Raw genomic sequence first — 26252 nt, forward strand, 5'->3', positions numbered from 1 at the left:
CTTTTACACTGGAAAGAAAGGTAACATTATTAATATCAGAATATAGAAAGTATGTCAGCGAAATTGGATGAATTGTTTTGATTCACTTCATATCCGAGATACATTTAGGCACATCAGCGGATGCGTCGACATCAAACCTACGTCTGAATTGAATTCTCCAACAAACATATTACATATTTAACATGATTAAAAGTAAGGCCGGGCTGCCATTCAAAGTAATTAAAAGATATTAGGTAACTGTGGTGTGGATTTATTCAATTGATAAAACAATCAGTAATGTAGCTACTATTTATAGTTTATATTCATTATGTCATGACGTACAGGCATACCAGCAACTTGTAGATGTCATACAAAACTAGTCACCGAATCGCACTGTCGAAAAATAGAGCTTCAATCTATGCCTGCAAGTTTTCATCAGCTCAGTGGAGGGCAGAAAGTCTCCCAGGGAGTAGATCACAATTGTTCAATTTATATTCCGCATTCATACTTGTGCATTTTATGCAAATTTTATAATACTTAATAGTAATAAAAATTTGGGAAAAACTGGCCTTGACATAACCAAAACAATAACTCTGATATTTCTACGTCTCCATGTGTTAACCCAGGGTTTCCCAAACTATGTTCCGCCGAACCTGAATAGGTGTTCCGCGACAATTTGGAAAGGTTTTATACACTGCAACACATTCTACTAAGTAGAAGTAAAATAACTAAAACTAAAATAAGTGAAGTAAAGAATCTACTTCATATTAAAAGGCGAGCAAGCGGATAGCACAGCCGATATTATTTGAGTAATAATAAATCTAATTGATTTAATTAGGTAGTGACTCTGATTTGAAAAAAAATACAAAGATCAGCCTTTAAATGATTTCTGGGCGAGTTTGTCAGAGAGTACGCCAATTTTTCAAAACAAGCTATTATTGTTTTACTTCCGTTTTCTACAACCTGTTTATGCAAAGCGGGATTTTCTTTTTATGCTGCAACGAAGTCAAAGTGCAGGAACAGACTCGACGCCACACCAGATATTAGAATGCAACTTACCAATATTGTGCCTCATATCAAGAAGATATGCAATTCAAGGACTCAAAATCATCAAAGTCATTAAGTACTTTATTTATACATATTTTTATGTTTGTTTTATATTATAGTTTTATATTTAAAAATAATTTTACTAAATAAATAATGTGTTTTAACATTTTTTTAAATTTTTACTAGTATGAATTACCCAACCTAAAATATAAGCTAAGTGTTCCGTCTAAATTTACGGGTTTGCGAAGTGTTCCATTGCAGAAAAAGTTTGGGAAACCCCGTGTTAACCTATAAAGAGTCATCCGTGGGATTAATATTCCGCCGATAAGTTAAATATAAGTAAGAAAACTGGTGATGCAGTAGTAAATGTATAGAATTAATAATCCAATAATCCTCTAATAAGGTACGAGGGTGGGTCAATAAGTCCTTAGAAAAGCCGACAGGTGGCGCGACTAGTACTGTAAGCGGTTTGTTTTCATGCAGCGGCACTACCGATTCAGTATGCTGCGAAGTTTCAATCAGATTGGTCGGGTTGTTGTGTGTTTCTCGTACATTTAAAAAAAAAATTTGCTTGTGGAAAATGGAAAAATGGAAAATGGAGAAAATTGAGTTTAGAGCTGTTATTAAACATTTTAATATAAAAGGATTAACAGCAAAGGAAATAAAAAATGAGTTGGATTTAGTTCACGGCATATCTGCTCCTTCACTTGCAACTATTTATAACTGGTTAAATGAATTTAAACGTGGTCGTACATCAACAAAGGATAAACCACGCTCAGGACGTCCTGTAGAGGTGACTACACCAGAAATGATCAATAAAATCCACGATATGGTGTTAAGTGACCGAAGATTAAAGTTGAGTGAGATAATTGAGGTTACAGGGATCTCAAAAGGTAGCGTCATTTCTATTTTACATGACAAATTGGGCATGAAAAAAATTTCTGCAAGATGGGTGCCGCGTTTGCTCACAGTCGACAATAAACGCAATAGGGTGGTGGCCTCTAAAGCCCTGTTGTCGCTCATGCAACGCAATCCGGATGAATTTTTTCGTCGCTTTGTGACTGTAGATGAAACATGGATACACCACTATACTCCCGAGACGAAAGAACAGTCAAAGCAGTGGATTGCGAAAGGCGAACCATGTCCAAATAAGGCGAAAACCGTAAAATCAGCTGGTAAGGTTATGGCTACTGTATTTTGGGATGCACGTGGAATCATTTTCGTTGACTATTTGGAAAAAGGAAAAACAATAACAGGGGATTATTATGCATCTTTATTGGACCAGCTAAAAAACAAAATTGAAGAAAAACGGCCTCATTTAAACAGGAAAAAAATCCTCTTTCATCAGGACAATGCCCGTGTTCACACATGTTTACGATCAATGGCTAAAATTGAAGAATTGAAATTCGAATTGGTCGACCACCCACCGTATTCGCCAGATTTAGCCCCCAGTGACTTTTTCCTTTTCCCAAACTTAAAAAAATGACCAAGTGGACAACGTTTTTTTTCAAATGAAGAAGTCATCGATCGGACAAATGCTTATTTTGAGGACCTTCCGAAAACTTATTTTTCTGACGGTTTAAAAAAAATTGAGAAACGTCTAACCAAGTGTATTGAGCTCCAAGGAGATTATGTTGAGAAATAAAAAAAAAATACAAAAATAAAAACTGTTTTAATGCTTTTTTCTAAGGAATTATTGACCCACCCTCGTATTATATATAATATATACTTACACCTGGTAGCCTGAAACAAAACAATGAATAAAAAAAGATAGAAACATTTTCACAAACCTTCAATCAATGATCAATGCATGTATCTTATATTATTGGCTGTTCAATTATTTATTACCTATTTCATTTAATTTAATTGTCTTAATGGCAGCCCCTTACTTGCTCTTAATCTTTTGTTGTTGGATTGCTGATGTACGTATCGTCTGTTTATCTTGTGAAAATCATTATGCGCTAGTACCTACTATTTCAAAAACCAATCCGCAAAAACGTCCTAAACCCTGTCCATACAATGAAAAAATGTAAACCTTTTAAATATCGGTCAAATATAGTCATTGTTATTTTGTATGAAACTGAATATTAGATAGAAAGACAGTTCAATTTTAATGCTGCCACCATAAACTCCCTTCTTCCTTTCTTCATGTTTCTCAAGAGATAATGTAGTAAATAAAGTGTATCGTTAGGCATATGATTGCAAAATGTCGATTAAAGTCTTTCGAACACCGTTTGTTTTAGCTGACAGCGAATGTTACTCAGAGTAAGAAAGGTTTCCTGTTCTCTTTTGTACTCTTGAGCTCAAAATGTTGAAGAAAGAAAAAGGAAGAATAAAGAATTAAGAAGGTGACAGTATTACAACCGAGTACGATAATAACCGAGAGTGAAAGTGAAAGTCTCAAGCGATGTTATGGAAAGTGCTCGACAGATTCTTTCTTTAGACGTCTTCATTTTTGAGACCAGGCTCGTATGAAGATATAGGAAGTCTGAAGCGTTTGGCCAATATGAGAGACATTCTTGATGAGGATTGTCCTACATTACACTGGACACACATTACAATAGAATTAAATGAACCTGCGACAGTTTTATATTTGATTTCGAATGGTCTGACTTTAGTTAATAAGGAAGGGAGGTGTAATAAAATGAGGAGAAGGTCAGAGAACGGCGGTGCGGGCCTCTGAGCGGCTCTGCGGTAGGGAAGGGGCGAAGCACCAGGAGTCGGAGCGCGGATCGTACAGTTCCACGGAAGCAATGGTGGCACGGGCGCGGTAGAAGCTGGCCTCGTGGGCGCGGTCGCCTCCCGCCACCAGAAGCGCTCCCTCCAGCGCCGCCACCGCGGGACTCGCCCGACCCATCGACATACAGCATACATTACTCCACTTGTTCTGCAACAACAAACCGGAAGACATTGACCCTGCTCATTTCGCAGTCATCGAAAACATTTCATCGTCAATAGATAACAGTGTCTCCCAAGGTCATAACACGATGCAGACTTCAACTTGAAGAGCTTACTCCTTTCATCAAACATAAATTTAAGATACGCTTATACCAGAGCCAAATCTCAGACTGATCAATCTATTGAACGCGACTTTACAAAGGAGTACCTAGGTAAAGGGAACAAAATTTACTCCTGCAGTAATCACTCAGCGCAGTAAACGGAAGCCTTACTTTTGCATATCCTACGAGTGATCGATTTTCCGAATGCCTGCCAATGCACTCCTGCATCTCTGTAAGTCTAAGAGCCGTTTCACACGGGATACCTGTGTGGCACCATCGGCGTGGCGAGATTCCGTATTTACATATAAATAAACGCGACACTCGTGTGTCCCCGTCTGAACGCACCCATTCAGTTATGTCTAAATCCGGAATCTCGCCACGCCGGTGGCGCCACACAAGTGTCCCGTGTGAAACGGGGCAGCCTCTGTTCAATCTGTTTTTGTTAGGTTTTGGAAGTTTTAAATAACATAAGCGACGGAATAAATTGCCAGATCAACCTCGCCAACAGGTGGTATTTTGGTCTTTAAAGGCTTCAAAAAACAGGCCACTCTCAAGGAAAATCAAAAGAACTATCTCTTGAAATAAACAACTCAACAGTACTCCAATAGTGGGTAGCATAGTTATTAGGAATGATCATGACACTTGGGTCAGTAGCTTAATTGGTTTTATTCAGACCGCTTACCTTCTTCTTAGTGGAAGACGTATGTTTGAATTCCACAGGGTGTAAGATTTTTTTCTAGATTGTTTTAAAAGAATGCTTGTAAGGCTTTGTTACAACAGAACCATTCGCTTCTGCCTAAATGCAGTAAATGTGGCACAACTCATTTTCTCGTATACTCGGTAAAAAAGTATAGAAACAAGGAAACAAAACCACAGGCGATGACCGACACAAAATCGTCAAAATAATAATTAATGATGAATAAAAATATCTCAAGTTGTCAGATAGTTCATTAGAAACACTTCAAAATTTTCGTTTTGCATTCATGATTTTTTATAAAACGGGTGATTGAAATTAAAAACATTTCGTATATTATGTGGAAAACGACTTCATTAAAAAACCTTTCTACGCGAAACATCGCGTAATGTGAGTAATGCAATGCGGTCACCTCATCGAAGCTGTAGCGTTCGACACTGGAAAGCACCTCTTGAGACTTGCTGTTACCCCCCACCACGTACAAGAAGCCATCCAGAACGGCCACTCCGGCCTGAGAGCGCGCCACCGCCATGGGAGCCAGAGAGCGCCACTCCGATGTCACCGGGTTGTATGAGAGAAGCTCGCAAAGGTGGCGTTCTGCGTGGGTGCACCCGCCGACCACGTATATCAACCCTGCATACCGTATAAAACATTGATTCATTAAAACAAAACCGAGACTGGATACAAAATGGTTTCAATGCAAATTGGGGGTTTATTTATTTAATACAGATTATGTCCATAACAATTCATTAATTCAGGACGTTCAAAGTATGATACATATACATTAAAAAAGAACAAATTGTACTCATATTCACTGAAATTGTTTATATTTTTAGGGAGTGCAGTAGAGGTGAGTTAGATATACTGTCACCAGTTTGCGTACTCAAGTCTCGGCATGTACTACCCATACTCAGTACGTGTGGCCTTATAAACTTGTTCCAAAAAACTTGTTCGAAGTTCGAACGCATGCGCTGAAATCATCGCCGCGACTCGCTAGTTGGTACTGTTGGTAGACTTTCAATACCATTGACATTAAATGCACACGAGCGAGATAGCATAATACACGTATGTCTAGCCGTGATATACTCAACTGTCATTGCTCTCCCTTTCTCTCCAGTTGTAAAGTACAGAAATGGTGACATGTTCGTTTTATAGTAATAATATGGAGTTAGTTTTAGTTCCCGTTGAGTATGAGACTTATATCAGTTGACGTCAGTCTCAAGTCCCGGAATAGGTACTAGTGCTCGAGTTCTGATAAGTATTAACGTGTTTTTCTGGTTTTCGTCACTTCGAGTTTCTCTATCTTTCAGTATTCCAGTTTTCCCACCTCTAGAGTGCAGTGCGTTGGTTAGTTTAATAATATAATAATATTATATATTATAAGTACATATTATGTACTTACCTATATTTATATACAATATGTAAATATATGAAAATGAAGTTTAAAAAATGCCACAAAGGATAATGATGAAATTAGCTTCATGCCATTTTGCAATGAGAGATATATATTAATTGTAGTAACCCACTAAGATAAAAATAATTTGCATTAGTTTTACAAGCCTAAAAGAATATTTCATACCATTAACCATCATTATTAAGGGGACGCTCTACAGAAATGCCCTTGAGAATTGAAAATATGATATTTTTATATGTGGTCCGAAATAGTTGGTCTACTAGTAATATTAAAAAGTCGGTGCCGATACGTGCTTCAAAAGTAATGGTCACTAAATTAAATTTAAAACAAACAAACTCTTTCCAACTAAGCAAGTATGGGGTGACCAGAAAATAGTATCTTTTAATATACTTAAATGTTACTAAATTCAATATGTTAATCAGCTGTTTGGTGGGAAGTATTGCAACCAATATGGTGGATATTGTGACGTTTTTAAACTTAGAGTTTAGTCTACTAGTTTAGAAACTTAGAAATAGATTAATAATTTTTTAACCTGAAATTGTACGAGAACTAAACATACGAAGGATTTTGAAACACATATTATCTACCTACATTTTTATTTCATGTGCTACATAATACTATAATAAACTAATAATAATAATAATAAAGACCTACATAATTATTTAAAAAAATAGGTAAATATTGTTTAATTCTAATGCATATTTTAAAAAAAGGTAGAATATATTTAGTGATGTACCCGAGTTTAGTCTGACACTTTTACAAACTAGTAATGCAATTTTACTTTTATAATATTATGTACTAGTGAAACAATAGGTAGGTACCATTATTGTATTTTGTTGGTTGAGTAAAGCCAATGCACGAAATAATTTATAACGCCTAAAAATAAATATTATCGTGCAGGTACCCACCCCATATACTTTTATTATTTTTCACATTGTTTTCATTCGGCCGGTCGGCGACAGCGTTGACGGTACCTAATAAATCATTGCAAAGAATTGCTCTACCGACAATAATTATTATTATGTTTTTAAAATAAAATCTTCAATGACCAGGTATTTTGTTGTAAATTTGATTTAAAATGACGTGCTGCTCGCTCTGTGGACTCTGCTCGACTAAAATATGAATCACATTGGTCTGTTATGCCTACTCTTAAGATGGACAATCATATACAATATAACAGTGTGTAAGTCAGTAACCACAGCGAAATGTATTTTTTAATTACAAACAATTACAAACAATACTACATATTTATCTATTATGTAGTTATAAATTCAGCCATACTAAAAAAACATTCTGGAATCGTCATCAAGTGTTGTAATACAAAAAGTTTACATCACTACCTCTACCGTTAGTGTGGTAGTCAGAGTAGGACAATAAGTATATTGTATAAAGAGAAAAGCAAATTTGAAATAATGAATCCTATTGCACTGGTGGAGTTCACTTTTAAACACATTCGAATGTATAAATCAAACACATGTGTATAACAGTATGTATTATATATGTATATGTACACGAAAGGGGCAGACTGATTTATGGGGTACCATTAGTTTTACAAATAGTTATATCAATAAAATAAAGTCCCTTTATACGGTTAGGGTTTTCAAAACTGGTTTTTTATTTAATTCCTCAATTCTTCATATAAATAACCAAAGATAAAGAGGATAGTTATTCGGTTCCTAAATGTCATTGATAAACAGACATCGAATTTGACTAAAGACAATAATTTATCTAGAAGATACAATGTGTTGCAACTTCTGTTCTCAATCAATAATGTTCTTACCATCGTAGGTGACGACACCCATGCTGAATCGAGGCTCGGGCATTGTGCCTTCGGGGGCCCATCGGCCGGTAGCAGGGTCATAGCACTCCACAGAGTCGCCGATGTCTTCTCCCACCCAGCCGCCGAATGCGTACAGTGCTCCTCGCCACGCCGTCAATCCGAACTCGCATCTCGCCACCGACATTGCGGACACGCCAGACCACGTGTCACTCTACAACAAATGCAATTTCATTTATATTTTATTATCTATCCCTGTGACGCGTTGTTGTTTTGAGGCAACAATCGGCGATCGGCATAGCACAGCATCAGTATTGCACATCAAACGACGTCAGTCAAAGGAGTAATTCACCTGAGGATCGTAGACTTCTCCATCCGCCAGGATTTGGCTTCCCTGCTCTCCGCCCACTGCGTAAACTCTTCCGCCTAGCGCGGCCACTCCCGGCAGGATGCGACCTGTGCTCATAGGACGTGCTTCGCTCCATTCCCTGTTACCGATGTTAAAATAGCTTAGTAATGAACGGGAATAATTCTTTTAATAATCTATATTAATATTTAATTAACCTTACTCCTAGGACGAATCTGTTTATACAAAACCTTCGTGGAGGCCCATATGATCTATTAAGATCGAACATGGTCAGTATATATCCTGAATGATTTTGTTATCAATAATAACGTTGGATATTGTGTGTGCTTAATTAAACAAAATCAACAACAACAACAAACATTATAGGTCGACACGCTACCCGTCGTGGGTGTTAAAAAGTTAGAGATCTTCTAACTGACCAGATCTCCGCGACAGGAAACACATTGAATATAAAATATTGAAGTGGAAACTTCGCGCATATCGCGTCACGCATTTAAACATTGCTTACCGAGGTTCGAGTCAAATTTATATTAGATTTAGAATTAAATTAATTATTTTTTTACAATGAGCAGATTTACGTCAAGCGGTCGATTCTACGTTGATGATGAAGACCTTGCTTTGATTTGCTTTGATTCTGAAAATGCAAATTGATTCAATGGTGTTTTTGTTGTTTTATACGTAATCATAATACCTATATCCATTCTACCATACTCTGTTAACGCAATAAATAAAATGTCAAGAAAATCAACAATTTATTATTCAATTTGATATAATTCAATTATGGGACATATATATAGTACCTACACAATGATTGAATTCTTTACGTGTAGGCACATTGGGAGTTCATGAAATTATTCGGGAAGTCAAAAGCACTTCAGCCAAATGAATGTAATTGTTATTTAACCTTTCCTAGAGTGCAAAGTATTACTATATGGCAGTGGCGAAGGGTGACTTTTGGAAAGAGGTAAGCTGTGGAGATCAGAGAAAAAGAGCACACTTGTCAGGTAACTTACGGGAAATAAGAAGATAATACTTACGATATTACTACTGATGAATAGGTGCACACTAATGACAACGACACACTGGTCATAGGTTTCACCGCTGAATTTGTCAAATTATTTAAATCACTTATGGCAGTAGAATTCCACGCATACTTTTCTTTACCAAACAATACGCATCGCCAACAAAAAAGTTTGTTTAATGTATAACTGCCAGTTAAAAACAAATATTTATCATATAAATTGTTGTGAAAATGTCTAATATAAGTTTTTTTGCTTTATTCAAATCTAAATGAACCCTTGGAAGGTCAAGCTTTGATAATTTTTAATTTTTGAAGAAACGTCAATCTCGGGAATGATTTTTTTTAAATGCAATCCTTCGCACATTTTCTATCGGGACACTATACAATTTAATAAATACTTATATATTTAAAGCACTGGCGAATGATTTCGGTACAATATGAGATAATTTATCCACATTCAAAACACAGTAACACACTGAATTTTGTATTATAAAATAAACCTTTATCACCGCTTTGAAATGTCAAAATGACATGAACTGTGAATAGCATGTTATGTTTGTCTATGATTGAAGTAACCTAAATAATAATCGCGAATTAATACAATATTTATTTTTAATAACAATTTATAAATTATATGTGATCGAACACAATAGTTATTATTTTTTTTAATCATCCTTATTATTTATTATTTGCTTTTAAAGATAAGCATAGACAATAAACAAATCAACATAGCGCATAAGCTTGTCCTGTTAACGCTTCCGAGTCGGGAACAAAAACGCAGACATGCATGAAGTTGGCAACTGAATTGCGGTAGAAAATTCGGCTTGGATTATCGTTGAAATAATTCTAAAAATAGCACTCACGTTGTGACGTTCCGTCATTTATTTTTGATTTGAAACTTGACTAAATTAAACGCTCTACTTATAAATAACGACGATAGATGACAATCAATATTTTTATTATAACCTACAATAAAGATATTTATTTATTTAAATTAAATACTTGAAAATAGAAGGTAAGCTTTAAATAATCGCTTAGTATGGAGCCTTCGCCACTGCTATATGCTATAAGGCAGGCCGTGAATGTTTTTCCTGCACCAACAATACGTAAACGTCTAATGAAACTCTTATTAAATCCCTGAATGCCGATAATTTTTATAATCAGCCATAATTTAGCAAATCATCATCACTCCCAAACATGTATCTGTGTGATATGATCGATATTTTAAATCATTAAATATACTCGACCTTGGCTACGAATCTGAGTTATGCTTGTATGAGATACAGGCCAATCGCAGAGGATATAGACACATATAGAGCAAGTTAAGATGCTTATCAAAGATTAACTAGTAAGGACAACTGGAAAATCCCAACTGTTAAATTTTAGAATTATGAATGCATATGCGGCCACAATACGTAAAGAAGACATCAGTAGTAGACGAATGTTTTACAGTGAGAAGAAATAAGGACCGAAAGGTACCTGGTGTGCAGATCGAAGCGCAATACAGAGCTAAAAGTGGTATCGGAGGCGCGGTGCGCACCACACGGGGGCTCTCTACACGATCCTCCCACCAGCAACACGCGGCGGCGAGCACGCGACCGTGGCGCCGCCCCGAGCGACACCAGTGCCCCCTTCCGCGACACCTACATACGAGCACACATAAATCAATGTGCACTACACGGTAACAACTTATATAACTAATAAAATTAAACTAATTGACACATTGAGTCATAAAAACTGACTGCCAAAATGAGCGTAATTTGTGAAGCGCTTAAATATGAAACTACTAGCTAATTTCATCATAACCAGATAGGACACATATGGCTCAATTAGTAAAGCACATTGGCGCAAATCCAGTGAATGCGGATCCGAGTCTTGCTGGGCATCATATTTTTTTCAAAATTATTTTTTCCCAGTACTTAGTTGTATATATCTAAGGTGTTTTCAAATTATGTATGTTCAATAAATAATGTTACATTTTCAAATCTTGTGAATTATTCGTTGAATTTAAACAATAGTTTATTTCAATGTATTTTTGGCGAGCCTCAAGATGTACCTATTAGCACAGGGCTTCAATCGTAATTAAAAAAGGAGTAGCAAACGCATCATACCAAATCGGCTTTGTGGTTCCTCAAGGCGACGCGTAGAGAAGCGTCCTGGCAGCGGTGGAGGGCGCGGTCGAGGGCTGGGGCCCCAAGCAATGCCAGCCGCACGGCTGCGAGAACTTCAAACACGTGCCGACGCCGCTCTGATGCACTGTGTTCCACCCAGCGAAGTGCCGCCTCCAGCACCTACGGTTATAGGAACATTTCTAGTGAAATCTCTGTATTTTCGCAGTTTAGAAATTGTAAACTCTCATTTTGTAAAAATTGTATATTGTGAAGTTTCGTTTGAAGGTAGGTAGGTTCTCATGTGTGATACTGAAAAATTTATAATATTTCATAAATGCAGAGAATTCATATTGTGAATACACATGTGCATTTCAAATCCATAAGTAACACCGAATGGCAGAACCCTGATTGACGGAAATTCCTTAAACCCATAAATTTTAAGAAACCATGACTGAATGCCATCTTATTCCTTCCAGTTTCATTATTAATCAAAAATATAATAGTTATAGGATTGTTCTTCTTATTGTGCCGTCTCTCATTGGAGGTAGACCGCCATTAGGGCATTGTGATCTTTCGACTGACTGCTGCCCGGAGACAGATCGGTGGAGTTGCCACGAAATGCAGTCTTTCTTCTGCCACATATATTGTCGATCTGTCTTTTGATAATGAATCAGAGAATGCTATACCTTTCTCCTCTTATTATGTTACCGAGGTACTCTAGTTTTCTACTTTTAATATTAATAATACAACACAGAACATGTCAGTTCTTGTCAAATACATATTAAAAAAATGGACCTGAGCTTCGGAATCGACCCTTAGCCGATCGGAGGAGAGTAGAGTGGCGATGTGGTGAGGCGGAAGATCGAGGAGTTCGTCTCCCGAAGACACCTGAGGAAAGTGCCAGTGTATGTGGTCCAGAGCCGCCTGCGCCAGCTCTCTGCAGTTGTGAGATTCCGCAAACCTTATTTGAAGAGAATCAAAAGTAAAAAGAAAAAAAATGAAAAATTGGTCACCAACAACTTTGGTGAAAACAAGCTATGTATTGTTTTGTTCTGTTTGAACAACATTATTTATTACTAAATGATACTTAGTGTTATTAAACAAGATAAGGAAATTAAAATAGCATCAGCCAACTTATGTCAATAGTCATGCATCCGTGAAATTTATTTACTTGTAACATTTAATTTTCTCCAGCATTAATTAGACTTAATAATATGTATTTTAGCTACCATAAAACGGGTTGAATAGGAATGACGTGGTAAATGGAACAGTTCCCCGAAGAGTACTCTGAATTTAAACAATTTTTTTTGACATAATTATATAGCAACACATATTTTTTTTTATATTCAAATTTATTTATTTTACATAGAGGTGTCTAATTACAAAAAGTGACAAGTCCACAATTCAATATTTTCGGGAAACAACGTTTTTATGTTTCAAGCTTCAATTATTTGTTTTAACGTGAGATTATTTTTTCAGTTGTATTATATGTCGAAATTACAACCAAATGGCAATTTGTTTCAGCTGATAAACTCTTAAATGTAATAAATATAGGCAAAATAAAATTGGACGCAGCGCTACTTGTACCTCACTTTTTAATTTATTCTGCATAAGGCACATATTTCCGTGGCACTGTCATGAGTTTACCAGATGCTACAGCATGGGAGACGCCCTTTTCAATAATGAACGTTCCCTTATTGGCTTAAACACGCGTGAAATCAACCAAGCTTTAAATAATATGAAACATGGACTTGGCGCTTTTTGTAATAAATCGACTTTTTTTCGTAGGGTTATGTCGCGTTTTGGAATTTGTAGATCAATACATATTGTGTAAAATTATACAAAGAATACATACATATTTTTTTCTCTATTTTGACCAAATGTGGACTTATCGCTTTTTGGAATTAGACGCCTCATATAATTAACATGGCAAATTATAAATTCAAAGCGTTCACGATATGACAAAGTGTTAACAATGTTGAAATAAAAATACAGGGTAATATGAGTAAATAATAAAATAATAAAAGTACATGGAAGCGCACAGAGTGAACTAGGTTGATAGACCCTGTCTTAAAAACCTATAAAACAACGTCCACCTAAATGGAATATATCAATATCTGAAACGATTTAATTAAACATAGTTATTGCCCTCCCAATTGGCATAACTAATGGAACGTTTTTCCAGGAAGTTGATTTACTCAATATTGTGATAACCGGTGTATTTGATCAATTCCCAGCTCAATTTTGTTTTATCATCCCCTTTTATATCCAACTGTCATTTTTAAAATATATAATTAGAAATATAATGGACCCCTATAGACTTGAAGAATAATGAATTATACGTACATGTAAATTCCGATGGCATTGGATGGATGAAGTTCTCTGATGAGAAACTCGGAGCAGCCGGCCACCAGATCGGGCAATTGCAGCATGTCTGCCGCACTCAACACTTCTTGAACATTGCTACGAGAGATTTCTACCCTCCCTGGAAATCATTATTCAAACATCAAACTGTGAATTCCTCACACATATTCTAGAAATCACTATGGCTGAGCTGACCTATTAACAAATTAAATTTTGTATCATTTTTCACAGTACTTAATCACTTTATTATTTCCTTATATTATTATGTGTGCATTCCCTTTATGCCAACATTTCCTAATATGTAAATAAATATGTACATTGCAAAAATCTCCAGAGAAGACCTATGCAATGTAGATATGTCTTATCTTAAGCTGCCAAATAATGAAACCGAAATAAATAAAGTGAATTAAACTTTACTATGTCATTCTAAGCGGGTCTATTCTATACAAAAGGCGACTATCGACCGCTAACGTGATAATGTGTTAGTATTTGTTACATACATTTTATATTGAAATATTATAATTGTGATTGTATTGTAATCAGTTAATCAGTCGAAACTGTCTCTCTCTCGCTCTCTCTCTATCGCTCATGTTCTAAATTTTAGCACAGGCGGCATGCCGTTAAAATATAGCATTTATTGCAACAATTATTACGAGCTAATTGTAATTGTTACAAAACGTGTTAATAATTTGATACAAATATACCCTAGTTAACGGTTTTAGCGGACGAAAGCAGCCTTTTGTATAGAATAGACCCGAAGGAAGGTGTAAGGGAAAAGATAAGCTAACATAGTATGCACACCTTCTCTTTCTGTCGTGACTTTGACAACTTTTACTTGAAAGTTGGGAGTTGCAAATGTTCAGATTGAATTTTTGAAGTGGTTGTGGTGATTCTGAACAGTTGTCAACATAAACAATTCAAATATTGTATTATTATTTATTACGGAACCATATAAAGTTGACGATAAGTACAGGGTACTAAATTTGATCTGGGCTAATGGGGTAATAAGCGTTGGACTATAATGCCGTGGGTCCCAGGTTCGAATCCTGGGTCTGGCAAGTACGCATATTGTTTTTCAATGTGTGTCTGTCAGGGTATGGTCCTAATAGGTTGAGCAAGTGGCTGACATCCATTTCTCGTAAAAAAACAAATTCTGTTAATACAAACCTCTACTCTGTGGAGGCCCATATGATTCTATTAGGATCGGACATGGTTGAAAGAAGAATGGGGTAATGATGTGTTTAATCCAAAATATTGATTATTTTGTTTTAAATACTATTGAATATTTCTAATGCAGACTAGTACATATTTACAAATCTGATTACTAGATAAATTGATTCTTTTTAATCTTTTAACAAATAATCTGCTCAGGGGTTTACCATTATAGTAAAAAAAGGCAATGTATTATAATATATATTTACCCGTGTATATGAAATCGATGATGATGGGCAAAGCTTGGGGGCATATAGCAGGAACTGGAACAGACATTCTCCGCTCTTCCACTAAGCCTGCACTGAACATTGCGGAGAAATATGCACTGCCAGCGGACAGGACAAGTCGATGAGCCTAAATTGGTACATTGACACAGTTTTTCAGTAATGTTTTCCCAGAAGAATCTTTCATTTAAAGTAATTTCAAATCTAATCATTAACATTAATTAAGTAAAGTATATAGGACATTATCATGTTGGACAAAATGCGCAAAAAGTAATAAAAATTGTAAATGTAGAATAAACAAACACAATTATTAGTGTTGGGTATTTCTTTCAATAAACCCACAAATGATTTCCACTAAGAAACAAAATGTAAATTCTTAGTTTTCATTCACCAAATAATATGAATTGAAATATGTAAGTATTATTACCTTTACAACTGTGTCTCCAGAAATAAGTTCTACATCGCAAAACCGTGAGAGTTTTCTCATTGAGTTTAAATTGTCAATGACTTTGTGGGAGTAGTTCTTGCACATGAAGGGTCTGGTGGCATCGGACGTCTGCCCCGCGACCTCGTTGCCATTGGACGGCTCCAGCGCTCCTTGGCACAACTCGGGCGCTTTGGACTGCAGCTTGCATTCATTCTTACTCTTGTTGGAAAAGTTTAACATGCTTCTCGCTCGAATTGCCGCTTAACAATATCATAAGAATGATGAATCACATTTTGTTAATATCCTCATATAAGATACTATTTCCTTGTTAATCTGAAATTTTAATTTAAGTATTCGTGATTTAAATATGTGCTACAAACATAACCAATATTCAAGAAATTTGAATATAAGTTGCCAATTTAAAATCTAAAAATTATTACCCATGATGCCCATGCCATTTTATGCCCAATTTAATATTATATAAGTACCACTTATATTTATAGAAAAAAATATTTACTCTAAATTAATATTATACTTAATAAGTTGTGATCGGTGTGTTGTTTGTCTTGTTAGAGAAATGAATAAAATCCGTTGACAACGCAAATGATCACCGGTACCGCAAAATTATACAGATAATCGTGTGTGAGTGTGCATCACCAGTGCCTCCTACAGTACAAGCGAATGCATGCTGTGTATTAATCTTATGTAGCAATAACGTGTAATTCTCCATACAACCGTATACCGAGTGCTAACGACGTGCACGCACGGATGAAATAATTTTACATATTGTTTACACAGTTTGGCCAGCTGTAGTATAGTGTTTTACGCACTTATTTAAGTACATATACATTTTGTGCTATAAATTTCATTAATTTCATAGAATGTTATAGAATAATTTTACCTACTTTTTTACAAAATCAAAATGGTTCGGTAAATAAAAATTGGAAATTGTTTTTGTAACTTATAGGAATTAGATATAAATAAGTAATAATAAAATATTGTTATTTTCCAAAATACAGTTTTAAATTCCACATAAATTCCACGTATAATATATAGATATCCAGTAGTAAGGAATACTTTAATAGCTTGGTAATAGAACTGTTTATAATGAAGAGCAGCATGCCTGGTTAGATTAGACATGGACTTGAAAATATTATTGATGATGAATCTGCCATCAGATTGTACCTGACATCATGGCCCCCACAAAGTAAAGGGGGGGCTGACAGGGCTCTAGCCTGGGTCCGGTGTGGTGGATCGACCAGGTTAGTGAGATTACACATCACAAATTTACTCTAACAGTAAAAAAAAGTCGACTACGGCTTAAAAATTAAGTGAATGTGCCATGCAATTTCATTGATTTAATTAAACGATAATTCACGCGTAAAATTCATTTTATAATTGTTTTTTATTGTGTTTCCTGACTAATAAAAATGGCAATTTATCCAATATGGCGAAGGGTCGCATGTTACGTGGAAAAGGGTTGCGATCAATGCTTCATGATATGATGCTGAGTGTCGACAACTCAATAATTCAAGTGGATTTATGTAAAAATACAAAAATCTTTAAACATACACGGAATACCTCTAATTTTACTATTCATTTCGGGAACACTAACGTAGAATAACACACTGCCCTTAACCTTAGCAATGCGTAGGGGGCCCGTAAAACAATCTGGCCTGGGAGCCCGCTTCAAGATATGGGGGCCATGCTTGACATATACAAGAGCATGACATTACTATACCAAGATAGCGATATTTATTATGACTCTCATAATCTACTAAGTATGATGTGCATTAAAAGGTCATTCACGTGTATATTCAGAGGATAGGTATGGTATGGTGAGATTCATTGATTTACCATATAGGATAGGCTTTTAACTAATATAGATTTTGACATTTCGTAAGGCAATGGAAGCCGTCAATCAGTCGACTTATTGATATCAAGTAGTACACTGGAAATAAGATCTCAGACCTTTGTTATGGAATGGTTTGTAGCAATCTTGGGTAATTATGTCGCAGATGCTCGCATGAGCTTTTATATTTTTTTTTTACGAAAACAGTTTATTTCATGAAGGGCGCAGATGCTTTTCGGTCCAATAATTATTAATTTAAGAAAGTTATAAAAACTCATACGGGCATCTGCGACACATTTATCCAATGTTGAGTTATGCCAATGCTTGCTGAGGTGCAGGTAAGTCAAAATTGAATACTTTGGTTTTCTATGTGAGAGGATTTGTAGGACCAGAGGTGGCAAGCAGGGTATATAATCTAGTAATGTAGCACGTGAGTGAGCACATATATAAATAATTATAATTTGTAATGTCGATCGCCAAGTGCCAATGCCAGTTAAACAAGTACAACCGACAATTGCGAAAACATGGTAATTTGTATTGTAAATTAGGTACTATAATACTATATCGTTATTTCCTCTTTATGAATATCAAGTATCTACATTTAATTAACATGATTGATGTTGAATTGATTCCCTCAACATTTTGCTGAACAGAAAATGTAAAGCATCTCATCAAATCGGTAGGTAAGTCAAAATCAATATTCTAATTTTATATGTAATATTATTTTAATATATATATATGATTTTAAGCTGTTCAGTTTTTAATATGGAGTGAAGTAAATGCAAATATTAAAAATTGACCGGAAGGTACCAATATAGAAATCGTACGACGTATACTCACGTTTAGTTAAAATTATGGAAGAAAATAATGAGACAGTATATTATAATGGTCAATCGGATCATGGATTACATATAGACAGGCACCTAATCATTTATCGCTATCCTTTTTAGGAACCCACTTTGAATTGTTTACAATATAAAATCGAACTGTCAAAAATACTTTTCGAGTAGGTTAATTTACGACACGGTTTATACGGAAGGTATGCATAAGAAACGTATGAATAATTACAGGTAATTGAATGACAATGATGTAGTTATTATAAAAACAACTAATTTTAATCTTAATGAGAAACTATGACAAGTTGACGTTTCAACTTTCAATTTAATATTGCCATAATTAGATATTTTATTCAATATAATATAATAATTATTATACATTGTAACATTAGAGCAAATAAATTCATCGGCGGAGAAAATATTTTATCCACTGGCAATCCTGATTCCTGAAACGTATATTATCTATGGTTCCGAACTGCTGTCAAAAATTCAAATTATTGCAACATATTGTTTCAACATTTAATATATTCCAATATAGTTTTACATTTCTCTTGTTATATTGGCTCAGATGTTTCAAGTAAATTTGGAATGTATCGATAGTATATTTTATGAAAGCAAGATTAAAAACGCTTAATAATGTCGCTGACGGAATCGAGTTTAGAAGTTTTCACGAGCAGAAAGCCCTCCAAAATATCGTTCGGACGACGACTTCAAATGGGCGCGATCGGCTGGGGCCCGATCAACAGCTTTTACCTCGAGTTTGCGAAAGTGTTTGCGACGAAAAACAGCGTTTACTCTACGGCCATGGTCAAAGTCGGCGACAAATATGGCAAGGTATTCGTGATGTTCGAAGGCGCGACGGTGGGCGCCCTCTTCGGGCTCTCTCCGCAGAAGTGGGCGGCGATCGAGGCGACGGGCAGGCCCACGGGGGAGCTCTTCTACCGCCGTTTCAAGAACGGATTAAATGATAGCTTCTCGGCGCAACAAAAAATCTTCTATCACTTCTGTTCTTTGAAGCAGACTTCTGATGTCCTCTTCGTTACTTTTCAAAGGGTGAAAAATTATAGAAACTTCGATAGAACGAGAACATTTTTGAAAGTTTTAGAAGTGTTTCCTGCAAACCCCAAGATTTTAAAAATCTACTTTCAAAGTTTCAAAAGTGATTAACATTAAAATATTTTTTTATTTAAGTTTATAATATGTGGCACCATTGACAATATTGTAGGTATGCAATTTACTTTTTCTTGGAGAGTGATCTATCCACCAGTAAGTTGATACCGTATTTCGGTCTAATCGAGCAATATGGTGCTGAATATTTGAAGGAGTGAAGATCATGGCCCTCACAAGGAAGGGGGGGGGGGCTGACAGGGCTCTAGCCTAGGGGCCCGGCGTGGCGAGTAGACCAGATAAATACACATCTTAAATTTGCTCTAACAAGAAATAAAGTCACCTGCGGCGCTATTTTACTTTGAGGTTATTAACATGTACAAATTTATGGTTGTGGATGCAATTTTTGGTTGTTGTGGTGTTACTCTACACAGCAGAGCGATTAATCTTAACGATAGGTAGGAGGCCCCGCCAAAGATCCTGGCCTGGGGGCCATGTTGAATATATTGTGATAAACTTGTAATAGTAAATAAACAACAATAAATTATTATACACAATTCTTTTCTTTAGTCTATGGTTATTGAATTATTCGGGAATCAATAAAAAAAATCTACAGTGAAACTTGTTTAACGCTTTCGCTGCTGAAGAGATACTGAGATTTTAATTGCCCCCTTTAAAATGCACGTTAATTACATCGATCGGCCGCCTGGTCATTACGCGCCGTGTGCGTCTTCCGCGTCCAAAGTATTAATTGGCTGCATGCTCGAATTATAGTTAATTATTAAGGCCGTACATCAGTTGAGGCACGGTCTAAAAAGATCGTTGCTAGGCGATGCGCGGATTGCGGGTCGCGGGTGCAAATGACGCCTGTCAAACGAAATATTATTTGTCATATAAATCCAACATACGTCCATTTTATGTTCTATTAGTAACAATAATAATATATTCATTGACATGTTTTCTTTTTAAAGTAAATGGGTAACGTTTTTAATCATCTTTACACGATTTAAGAATTAATTGGCCCGTCGCCATCACGAAGCAAAGTGACGTGTTTCTAGCTCGACGTTCTCTCACTGAATGCGAGCGAGTCCAAAATTTCGTTGCGTCTACAGTTGAAAATTATTTGCCGTTTCACTGATGTGTCACCTTAAGGAAACACTCACAGCTTGCTTACTTTGCGGTGAAACAAAATAGTTATTAATTTTCTTTGAGTGATTGAATAACAGTTTTTAGAATAAGCTTGCAAATATTGGTATTGGCACCCAATTATTGGTCAGGCTACAAATTGAATTCTATATTTCCACCATATCGACGGTGTTTTGGCCAATTGATGTAACCCTCAAAATTGAAATTGTTCAGGAGAGAGTAAAAACTGTTTTTATCAGAAATATTCTATTATGAGGTATAAAAAAAATATATATAATTAATACGATTTTAACTATTGAAGTATTTATTATTTACTAAAACACATGTATTTTAAACCAGTTTTACATAAAAAATGTTTCAAATTAGAAAATGAGGGTTACATCAATTGGATGGTTCAGTTATTGTCAATATCTCATTTTTATAGGAGATTCCTTATGGGTTACATCATTTGACTTTATTTATCATAAACATAAAATTTTGTTAAATATTTTTTTAAATTACAAATAAAACAAATTTATAATTATTAACATATTTTTTTAATTGTTAAAAAGGAAGACAAATTCAAAAGAAATATAATTATTATATCTTAATAAAACAATAAGTCATATAGGTAGGTAAGGTGAGTCGGGGTAAGTGTGACATAGAATTTGATGAGATGAATTTCAACCTGGTTCATGATGAATAGGTATGTTTTAAAGAGTTGAAAACTTTACCATATGATCTACAATATCATTACAATTAATATGTACAGAAGGAACCCACTGTATATCTTACTATATAATACGACATTTTAATATTTTTTGATTACTAGTCAGTTTGTTACACTTACCCCAATATTGGGGTAAGTGTAACTAAATTCACCATTATTCCAAAAGTTCTTCAAAACCATAACGTATTACATGCATAGAAAGGTAATATATCATATAATGGATATTGATTCATAAATTAAAATTTTTGTATAGATTTTCATCAAAAATGATCTCATTTTTTTTGGGGTAAGTGTGTCATACTTCATGTATGTAGAGCTAGTGATGTCCCGAAACAAAAATGACGTTTTTTATTCGGTAGGTACTTAATTATTTAATGTGGTTATCTGAGCAACAGGAGTGGTAGGTAAATCAATCAAAGGCTTTTGAAGATTAACTTATAATTTTATTCGTCTCGAAAGAGCACAAATACAAAGTATACAATACAGGAATGCAAAGTAACCCTAAAAATAGTCAGTAATTACATGACAAAGACGTAAACACTTACAGTAAAATCAAAACAATAAAGAGGTTTGTCGATTGTGTGCGGCGTGAGAATAAGTGTACGAAAGAATGAGTTAAATTTGAAATGTTATAATAGCTTCACCAAGAATTAATAGGGTAAAACATTATTTTTTTAGCTCGAAACAGTGAGCATTCACAAACAGTTGATGGAATTTAATATACCTAACATGATTATTTTCGTATTATTACAAAATAATTAACAATCAGCAAAAATAAAATGTGGATACAAATAGAGAGTAAGATATAAAAGAAAAAATAATAATTAATACACAAAAACATTAAATCTCTAGCAACGTTTTGGGTCTCATTCTCGAATCATTCTTTTGTTTTTACTGTACTTACAATTCAAGTTAAGTGCTTACTTACAAAACTATTTATTCTAACTTAATTATTTCGAATTGCAATATTTGAAATTGCATGACTATGTACCTACTGAATATTGTAACCAGAGATTTTTGTTTTGAAAATTATTTCGCCTCTTCGTCCAGTTGATGGTTAAGGCAATACGCAGATGACATCCTCTTCTTTCACTTCGTAAATGTCTTCTACTCTTGGAAATGAAAATATAGTTTCGTTTTCGAGCAAACTTTGTCAGAATTTTGTCACCTTGCTCATGTTTTATTATAACTCCGACAAAATGTTTCACAGTTTTTTTTTTGTAGAAAATTGTACTACCTACAATCCATTTTCCAATCTCTAACATTTCTGAATTAGATGCAACTGCAGTATCATCAAACTGATCAAACATTGATATAGTCTTGCATATTATCTTCGCTTTCGTCACTTGATGTCCATGACAAATCTTTTTCCGATGACATGGGTTCGTGTTTTTTTTTGTGTTGGTGTACTTTTATCGGTTTCAATACCTTCTTCTGCATGTTAGTTTTGTCTTGCAATGGCTTTATTTTCTTTTCTATTGGGACATTATTTTTCATTCGCTCTATAACATCATAACATGTAATCACTTCTGCTCATGGGGCAACCATTTTTCTCTTATTCTTTATAGGCGCCTTACTACTGATAGAATTCAGGAAAAGTGTTTCAAACAAAGTTTTTTCTATATTTTCTGCAGGAAACTTTTGTAACAGTGGCATTTCTATTAAACTTTCGGTAACTTCTTTATTTGGTAATTGAACGACTTTACAATCCAGAATTATAGGCTTAGAAGAACATTTTTGAGTCGAACAGTCCCCATACAAATTGACGATTTTTTTCTTCTTCAGAAAATTCGATTTATAGCGATTTTTGCGAATTCTAAATCAAATTTTGGATTTAGAATTATCTAGGTTATACTAGTATACAAATTCTTACATATAAACATTCTATTTCAATTACGAACATTTTCAATCTTCGATACTTCGATCGATATAAATAATGCGTCATGTCCCATCACTAGTTAAAATATTGACTTTGCAAATTCATAGAAAATATATGGGGGAAGTGTGACACAATACAAAGGCACACTTACCCCACGTGTTTACTTTCGTGGGGGAAGTGTGTCTACTTGATTAAAGGTTTCAAATGCTTATGATTCAGTAAAACGATAACACCACGTGAAGCAGCGTATCAAAACACATATACTCACCAATTTTTACAACCACAATGTGCAGATTTCCGTGTTTAAAAAAATATTTTAGTAACAGCTACCATCTCACTCGTCGACTTCAAAATGTCGTCTGGATAATAATCCATGTAGTCACCTCAAAAAACATGGTATCGACACCATTTCTGATTATTTTTATAAATCGGTGACTTTGCTATCACCTTTCCATAGATGGCATCATCCAATTTGTAGTAGATACTGAGATATCTTAGTAGCTACACTAACCCCAAAGTTACACTTACCCCGACTCACCTTACCTTATAATTAAAAAGTAATGCTGTGTTTTACTAAAAATTTTAAACAAGAATTATGTTATAAAAAGTAATCTGTATCCATAGAATATTACATTATAAATTATTAGGTGGCTCATCTTCTTCGTCTGTTTCATTCAGTGTATCACCAACTGAACTGTGATGCCCCATTGTCAAATATTATTCATGGTATCTGGATAGAATTATTTTATTTTGTACAAGTTTAGACAGATCTTTAAATTTGGCAGTTGAAATAGAAATTGGTGTTTTGTATAGGCATCGCAATACGTACGGTTGGCTCAGATATTCGTCAGGAAGACCTTCCTCTAGCAAAAATGTAAAGGTACTTTTCTCCGCATTAGGGTTCAATGAATAAGAAAAAAGCATGTGGTCAGAGTCTTTGGAGAACCAGGCCTTTTTAATATTTTTTAAACATTATTTTTTGATCTGCTTTATTTAATTTGGGGAGAATTACATTCTGGAGACTTTTATAGTCTTTAAAGTCTCCATGGGTCATTGTAATTACGTTGTATGGTTTGGGGTTGATTCTAGAATTACTTATTAGTGTTGGCCATTCAGATGAGGCCCAAATAACTTTATTCTTTAAATTATTTGTCTTTTTTTGGATGGTGGATACCTAAATTGAACTTTGTACGAAATACATCTTTGAACACTTTCTCAAAACATGTTATAAAATTGCGTATCTTACATTCGTCTTTGTATAACCTGTAAACAAATGATGTATTCTTCAATTCTGCATTTAAATATTTTCGTGTAGTGCTTGCTCTACAGTAGTGCGAATGAACTGCTGATAATTGTTGTGTAAACATTTCAATGTCGTGCAAAACCTCTAAAGATGTTTTGTTTTTTGGAGTGTGTTTTCCATGACTATATCGTTTGGCTGTATGAAGTTCTGTTTTGTTTTGAATTGTGTAGAAAACGTTATTTTTATACTTCAGCTGGGGCACGGTCTAAAACGATCGTGACGACGCGACGCGAAGATTGTGCAAACGACGCGTACAGAACAAAACATAATTTGTCATAAAAATTCAACATGTGTCCATTTAATGTTATGTGTATTGTTCTATTAGTAATAATAATAATATATTCATTGACATGTTTTCTTTTTCAAGTAAATGGTAACGTTTTTTAGTCATCTTTACACGATTTAAGAATTAATTTCCCCGACGCCATCACAAAACAAATTGACGTGTTCACAGCTCTACTATCGCTCTCCGATTGGCAGCAAGTCCGAAATTTCGTCGCACCTATTGTTGAAAATTATTTGCCTTTTCACTGAAGTATGCTCTTAAGAGTATTTATTAAAAAATTCTGGCAAACTTTTCGGGTAGCGTTATTAACCGGAACAAAATAATATTCTCTTTTTATACACCTTATACTTGTAATACACCTCCGATCACTTGACAAACCGCACGTGGCGAATAAACTTTCCGAATGAACGAACAGGGCAAATGTTGTAACCAACATAGAATTGTGGCTTACATCAATTGTCTTATGAGAAAAAGTCTTTGCAGTGGGTTACACCATTCAGTTACATCAAGTGGCCGGGTCATATTTTTTATACCTATAACCAATGTAAAATGATGTTTCCCTTCCAAAAAGTGGTAAATAATTTTTTTTAATTTACAACATTTGGCCCGAACCTGCTCTGTCGTCGTTAAAATGAGATCCAATCATTAACTCATTTTCGTATAATTTGAGGGTTACATCAATTGGCCAAAACACCGTCGATATTATGGGTACCTATACTGCAGAAAAGCATGTTATTTTAAGAAATTAGGCCATTTTATCACACGAGAGAGATAAAGATTTCATTTTACGAAATGTTTTGAGTTAAGAACCAAAATCTAGTCAATTGCGGAAAGATGTGTTCTGACTCTAAATATTATTCGTTCCACAAAAATGAAAAAGTAATTTAGTTTAATCAAATTTAATAAAAATTTTGGCAAATCACTAACCTAATTCTGGAGAGTATAACATTTATGAAGCTGTTAAAATATTTTTGATGCCTGGACCGGTCGCAACATTATTCTTAAAATGTTGCAATAAAATTTATTTCAAATACCTATATTTGCTTATCCCTCCGGCATCCGCCACAACTCTATATCTGTTTATGGGTGTATACCGTGGCGTAATAAAAATTAGGAGCCTTTCGATAAAAGTTGGTTGGTAGCGGATGACCTGTAGTGTTTTACCAGCTCATGTAGAATGAGCCTAAGTCAGCTCGCACATTAGAATTCGCCTCATGTCGAAATCGTTGATGTGACGTCATCGTTAATCCACATAACAAACGTTGCCAAATGGAGCTCCGCAGATTGGTTGAATGCGACTGTACAACATGTGCAACAGGTCGACCATCGACATTGGAAGTATGTTACCTGTCGTGCTCGCCGAGATTGTGCGAAGCGCTCGATGCGGCCATTTGTTGTACTAGCTAGATGTCAGTGGTCACAACAAATAAACAAAAATGGCAGACGAACGCGTCAACATTATGACTGAATCCAATATTTTCGCCTTCTACTTAAATTT

At 35.0% G+C, this 26252-nt stretch overlaps 1 protein-coding gene across 2 annotated transcripts; it reads right to left on the reverse strand.

Annotated features, from left to right (window-relative positions):
- Positions 1 to 2535: 2535 nt before the first annotated feature.
- Positions 2536 to 18635, reverse strand: LOC147064409 (actin-binding protein IPP). Of its 2 annotated transcripts, none has more exons than XM_085957930.1 (11): positions 18557 to 18635; positions 15637 to 15969; positions 15195 to 15339; positions 13756 to 13894; positions 12205 to 12370; positions 11410 to 11589; positions 10778 to 10941; positions 8263 to 8398; positions 7914 to 8124; positions 5132 to 5352; positions 2536 to 3913 (listed from the first exon to the last, which is right to left on the reverse strand). In XM_085957930.1, exons 2-11 carry the CDS (start codon positions 15874 to 15876, stop codon positions 3683 to 3685), a joined length of 1833 nt encoding a protein of 610 aa, XP_085814056.1. In that variant the 5' UTR covers positions 15877 to 15969; positions 18557 to 18635; the 3' UTR covers positions 2536 to 3682. The 2 variants fall into 2 exon arrangements, with proteins under 2 accessions (XP_085814056.1, XP_085814055.1); XM_085957929.1 differs by lacking the exon at positions 18557 to 18635 and adding an exon at positions 18329 to 18468.
- Positions 18636 to 26252: the final 7617 nt, after the last annotated feature.

This window comes from Rhyacophila brunnea, unplaced genomic scaffold (assembly GCF_057557595.1).
Source record: "Rhyacophila brunnea isolate RB1 unplaced genomic scaffold, BYU_Rbru_1.0 scaffold_7, whole genome shotgun sequence".
In the NCBI taxonomy this organism is placed as follows: Eukaryota; Metazoa; Arthropoda; class Insecta; order Trichoptera; family Rhyacophilidae; genus Rhyacophila; species Rhyacophila brunnea.

Bases quoted from the DNA above. Each gene is read 5' to 3' on its own strand.
- LOC147064409 (XM_085957930.1), bottom strand. From the start codon at position 15,876: ATGTTAAACTTTTCCAACAAGAGTAAGAATGAATGCAAGCTGCAGTCC. The intron at 8,399-10,777 runs GTACCTTTCGGT...CATCGGTAACAG, and splicing joins CGCTTCGATCTGCACACCAG to GGAATGGAGCGAAGCACGTC. The intron at 8,125-8,262 runs GTGAATTACTCC...CATTTGTTGTAG, and splicing joins GAGAAGTCTACGATCCTCAG to AGTGACACGTGGTCTGGCGT.